Genomic DNA, 6,000 nt, shown 5'->3' on the forward strand with positions numbered 1-6,000 from the left:
AATGGAAATTTTAAAACAGAAACGAAACCAAAGTAAAAACAAAATTGTAGGCTGAGCCAGCGGTGCAGGGAGGAGAGCTCAGCCTCCTGTGACAGTGCGGGCTGTCTCCGCCCACACATTGCTCTGCCGGACTGTGACAGGAGGGTGAGCGGTGTATGAGGAGAGACGACGGCCAGTCACAGCGCTCTCCTCCCGCAGCGCTCGGCCGGCTGTCACAGTTTCTCTCCTCCCTGCTGGGACACAAAGCAGCGCCCAGCGGGGAGGAGAGAAAGCAGGGATGCGCTGATGTATCGGCAGGAAAATGGCACTTTCTGAGGAGAGGGAAATCCCTGTAGGTCAGCAGGGTAACTAGAACTAGTGTCCACATTGGAAGATTTCCCATTTAGTCCTGTTCTGCTGACAACCTAAAATTTGGGATTTTCTTCACTTTCTGTGATAATAGTCACCAGGACAAATCGAGAAGGCGGATCTCCCTAATAAGGACACAGACAACAATATAAACCTGTTCTAGGGTTCTAATCTCTCTCTCTACTCTACCCAAAACGATAAAAAAAAGGTGAGCACCACAGTAATTGTTGTTGAGTTTAGAATTGTAAATTTATTAGTCAGAGTAACACAAGATGTTCCAGCAATGCGTTATGGGGGTTGCTTAAGTCCCTCTTTAGCAGGGCTTTAAAACCTGCATAAGACTAGGAAGCATGGCTTTTAAAAAAGGGGTTCATGGATATATTATTCTGTGTGATATAGAAATGCTGCAGCAGTCAAACAGTGTGATAACATGGATGTCTGTTTACTGCAAGGACTGATAAATGAAAGCTAACCTCAACCATATGCTAAACCTTGGCTAATTTGACACCCCGTTCCCCTGCCCCTCATTCTGAAAGCCTCTTACAGACATAAGGCAGTGCTCACAAGATCTTTGGATGGTCTTGGAGCAGCCTTAATTGTTCAATACATTGGCAATTTTTTCTTTCTACTTAGTAGTGCTACACAACTGCTGTGCTTCACTGCTCTTTATTGTCACTGCAATCAGAACTAAGCCCTTAACAGTCATTAAGCAAGGAGGCAAATCACATTCCCCAATATACAGATATCCAATAGAAGTGATTTAAAGTACACCTATCGTGAGAGAACTATTTGAGCTGCCATTTTTGAAGTTCTGCAAATGCTAGATGTCTTCTGTCTAAACTCAGGAGTTAAATCTTAAAAATGCATTTCAAGTACCTTAACTATTAATAAAAATGTATATTATTTGTGTATCACTTGGCTGTAGATCCTCAAATCATTTCTGAATTGGTGCTGACACTGTCATTCCTTCTGGAGGGTGGCTACTTTTGTTCCCCATGGTCCCTGTGTGTGTGTTGTAAAGTGGTCACCGCTCCAAGCTTACTCCTGTGATGGGCTAAAATCTTATGTTTAGTTTACTAATTTGCATTGAAGGTATAGTCTATCACAGGAGAGAGCTAGTCTAACAGACAACCTTATTTATCTTCAAAGAATTTCTTTACAGCTGGCAACCAATTATGATCATGCTCTGAATATAAATATATATACAGTTGGAATTGTCTTTGCCTGCCAACAATTTAACATGCTACATTTCATTGATTTGTGAATTGAACACAGTTATAGGCTAGGTAGCAGCTCTTCTTGATTTAACGATTATTTTCTTCCTTCTGATCCAACCACATTGAGTATGTATATTATTTTCTTCCATCAGGCCATCAAATTCAAACTCAGATTCCTCTACAACAGTATGCAGTTTCCCCAGTGGAAAGCAGCGTGGTGCGACTTACTGGTCTTGTAAAAGATATTACCAGCACATATTGTTTAAGCAGGAAGGTGATTCTGCATAAACCCCAGATTGTGATCAAGGTAACCATCAGCAATAAAATTGAACCTCTACCCACTATATATCATGCAGCTCTGCATGCTGATATGAAATAATCTTACATTCAGTAATTAAACATTTTATACTTACAATTACTATTTTCCCACTTCCTGGTCGGGTGAGGCACTGGTGATGTAATCCTGGCCTCACTGATACATCATGGGAAGGCTACATCACCGTTGCCTTCCTTGGAACTCTCATCTATAACCTGCAAAATCTCGTGAGATCTCGCGGTAAAGTCATTTTTCCCTCTCAGATGATGTGCGCTGTCACATGTGCCAGAAGGCAGATCCAGAGTTCCAGGAAGTAAAGGGAAATTGATTCATCTGACTTCAGTGAAAATGGCCACTATGAGAAGATTGGGGGGAAAAAAATAATAAAACTCCTGCAATTGTCTATAAGTATCTGTTTGTAGATTGTTTGGAACTTCAGACTATTATTTGGATGGATCTGGCAAAGTTTTATTGGGACAGCTTGGGAAGATCCCTGATGACCACATGGGAAATGAGGAAAGCCACATCAGAGGGGACAATAAAGCATTAAATGCACTTTTTTTATGAGTGAGGGCCCATTCACACCACATCCAGATCATCTCCAGACCATATCAGACTGTTTCTGGACCCAAAATGCATCCTAATGTATCCCTATGCTATTTCTGGCCTCTGTTCACATCAGCGCAGTCTGTTCCATACCAGACCAGAAAAATACTGCATGTCTCATTTTCTCTGGTCTGGAATGCACTGGAACATATGAAAAGGCACCAAAAACGCATACAAATGCACTGGGACGCACCTAAAAGCCCCCCAAAAAAATCTCCGTAACGCAGCTAAATCGTGGTAAAATTGCTGCAAAACACAATGCACTGCGTTCCAGATCTGGTCCGGAAGATGGTGTGAACCTGCCCTAAGAGGAACGTTCCGCTATCTGGAACCCTGCTGGGGAAATTCTCTTCACCTTCTGTGTGACCACCACAGGGATATCAACCCAGGAAAATTATTTTGAAGGTGATAATGGTGGACATGTTTTTTTTCAAATTGTTCATGTTAAAAAAGCTTTGACCTTTTTTTAACTTAATTATAATGTAATACATAGAAACAAATAAACACATTTGTATTGCTTTAAATTGAGGGCTGGTGCAGACTTGGGCAATCCCGGGACGTGTGTCCCGGGACTGCGTGAATGTGAGTACTTAACCCTTGCAGTGTGGGGGTGGCCCCACTCAAGGGTAAGTTCTTTCCTTGCCCGGAGATGGGCTTTTAGTTAGGCTAGCTGCTCTCATGCCCCAAAGCATGCCCAAAAGCAAAGCACCGCAAAAGAAAAGATACCTTCCTTTGTCCATCATTTTTCATGGTACCGAAGGCTTAAAAGAGCATTTAAACCTTGCAGTGTGGGAGAGCCCCACTTCAAGGGAGGATATTTCTTTTCCCCAGAGTTCAGCTTTAAAGCCTAAGTCCAGTCAAAGTCTTGTCTTCTATGTATCTGATGAGAACCCCAGAGTCTCTTTGACGAGCAGCCTCTCCAAAAGCTGTGGATATTTACAAGAAAGACTACTCCTGGAGGATTGTGTGATGGTAATCATTAGCGCCAAGAGTTAAATCAAATTTTTTTTCTGCTTTATATATTCCTATTGGGGAAATTTCCCCTCACTTCATATCGGAACAGACATTTTTTGTATCTCTCTCTACTGGAGACAAAAGACTTATTTTCAGAAGGAGGAAGGTTTAGACCTTCTAATCTATGTTTGTATTGCTGCCCGTGTTTTTCTGCCCTGGTGAGAACTGCACCCCCTATTTATTATATGGGAGAGTCACAGGAACAAGGATTAAGGCAAAATCTCCCAATGGAGTAACACCAGATTGGGATAGAGCAGAGAAGGTTAAAGCCTCTTTTAGATTTGTATTGCTCTTTGTTTGTTATATACATTTTTATCACTTTTACAGATGCCTGAGGAAGCACCTCAATACAAGCCCATAACAGCAGTAATCACAATCACAAATCCCCTTGAGGAGGAACTAGAGAACTGCACTGTGACAGTATCTGGAGAAGGCCTTATACACAAAGAAAGATCCTACAAGTGAGTATTCGTGGAGTATTCTACATATAGAAAAAAATCAAAGGCACTTTCAAAAAGCATACTACAAGACAATCTGTCTCATTGTGTAATAATATTGCATTCAGGCAGATGATGATTTGGGCCAACACAACTCGAAACTGAATGGAGGTCAGTGGTTTGAGCAACCCATCAGTTTTCATGGCTCTCTTAGACTCTAGTGATAAGATTCTCTACAGTTCAATTCCCCAGCTATGTGATTTGCATTATTACAACTTCATTAGGGGACAGTAGCACCATCATTTGCCTTTGCAATGGCCATAAAAGTTGAAACATAACAGAACGGTACTGTAGGTTGGCATCTGGACCAGTGCGGTCAAATAGGGTGCAAGAGAATTCTTAGACCTGTGTAAGCTCTAAGTTGCAACTGGGAGCTTACACAGAACTTAATTTTCCTACTGCAAGATGCTGAATCATATACAAGGGAGGATGATTATGTTCTACTGGGCAACGTGGGGAAGGTAAGGTGGAACGAGACCCACCAATTTAATGGTCTCCCAAACCAGTTACTCGTAAGGCATGCCAACTGTCAAGATTGCCATTGTGCTTGACCCTTGAGCCCTCAAATGGCTGGTGTCATAGCTGATCATATGCGCAGCACCATGGCAACTGTAAGCCAAATAGGGGCTATGTTGGTGCCTTCCTAGGGTGTAAAAGATAAGAGGTTGGAGTTCCCTTCAGGGGCAAAGCAAGGTTCACTTTAATGCGTGATACCTTATGTGACAGAATCACAGCTGTCGTATGTTGAAACTAAATATACAGGCTCATTTAATAAAAGACTATAAAATGCTGATTGAAATATGCATTTCCTGCAGAAACCAGTATCATAATTAATCTTGCTCGGTTATGACCCCCAACACCAACAGCTGACACCAAGATCATGCTTAAGAAATAATTCTGGTTGATATGCCAATATTTGTTACTTTATTAATAACATGAAAGTAAAGGTGAGTTAAAGTAGAACTAAAACCAGAACTTTTTGTTTGCCATTTGTGTCCCATTGGGGATATTTGTGATAGTCGCAACAGGAATGAGAAAAATCCCTCCAACTAGAGGGTAATCCCTGGTGGTCACCAGGGTCGCTAGAACTAGGGTCCCCATTGGAACATTTTCCATCAATTTCTGTTCTGATGACAACTCCAAATTTCTTTCACTTTCAGTGCAACTCTCCCAGTCTGTTATTACAGGAGACTAATATCAAGACTCAACCACTAATGTTAGCTATAATACTGTAAATACATTTCTTAATGACTAATGGATAAAATGTTTAAATGTATGACCAGAATTCAGATTAAACACAGCACACATTGAGTTAAATCTTTCATCTTCATTGCAGATGTGATAACATTGATCCAGGAAGTGAACGAAGTTGCAGTACCATCTTTTCTCCAACTCATACAGGTCTGCTGAAATTTCGCACGAAATTCAGCTGCAGGCAGTTCAAAGAAGTCACAGGCTGCCACTGTGTGGATGTCCAGCCGTACAGAAAATTCTTCACCAAGAGAACGGGAAAAGCAATTTAGTCAGAAGACAAGCAAGCCCCACAGAAACCTCTTTTGGACCTCTACCAGGTTTTCACTACTGGCGAAGCCTTTATTGGGGAGATTTTTCTTTCGCTTCCTGCCCTAGTGGCATCAGTCTTTGAGGTGGGAAGTGAGGAAAATCGTTGGAAATATGGAAATAACACAAATCTGAATCATTCTAAACCTTCTACTACTTTACTAGTATTGTTTTGTCTGTTTCTCTGCTGGAAAGATTTCACTTCACCTCCTGTCCGTAGTGGCAATAGTCACCAAGACCTGAACTGAAGAGAACTCTCTCCAGTGGGGATAGCAATAAAAATGCTGACAAATTCAAATTCACCCCTGATTCAAGAGATTTAAATAGATAATTGGATACATGTTTTTTCTTAACTTGGTTCAGTACTTTAAAGCCAACTCCTGCCAAAACTTTATTTTTTTACATTTGGATAGACTTGGGAAGATAATTCATCCTTTACGAC

The 6,000-nt window shown here is 41.3% G+C and overlaps 1 protein-coding gene across 1 annotated transcript in view; it reads left to right on the forward strand.

Moving 5' to 3' along the window:
• Positions 1-5,521, forward strand: part of LOC108793369 (erythrocyte membrane protein band 4.2-like) — a 33,232-nt gene extending 27,711 nt beyond the window's left edge. Inside the window, exons 15-17 of the mRNA XM_018564292.1 lie at positions 1,718-1,872; positions 3,829-3,962; positions 5,335-5,521. Of these exons, the coding sequence (XP_018419794.1) occupies positions 1,718-1,872; positions 3,829-3,962; positions 5,335-5,521 (476 nt within the window). The remainder of the gene's footprint in view (positions 1-1,717; positions 1,873-3,828; positions 3,963-5,334) is intronic.
• The last annotated feature ends 479 nt before the right edge of the window (positions 5,522-6,000 follow it).

Source organism: Nanorana parkeri, unplaced genomic scaffold (genome assembly GCF_000935625.1).
Source record: "Nanorana parkeri isolate BGI_ZX_2015 unplaced genomic scaffold, ASM93562v1 scaffold743, whole genome shotgun sequence".
NCBI lineage: Eukaryota > Metazoa > Chordata > Amphibia > Anura > Dicroglossidae > Nanorana > Nanorana parkeri.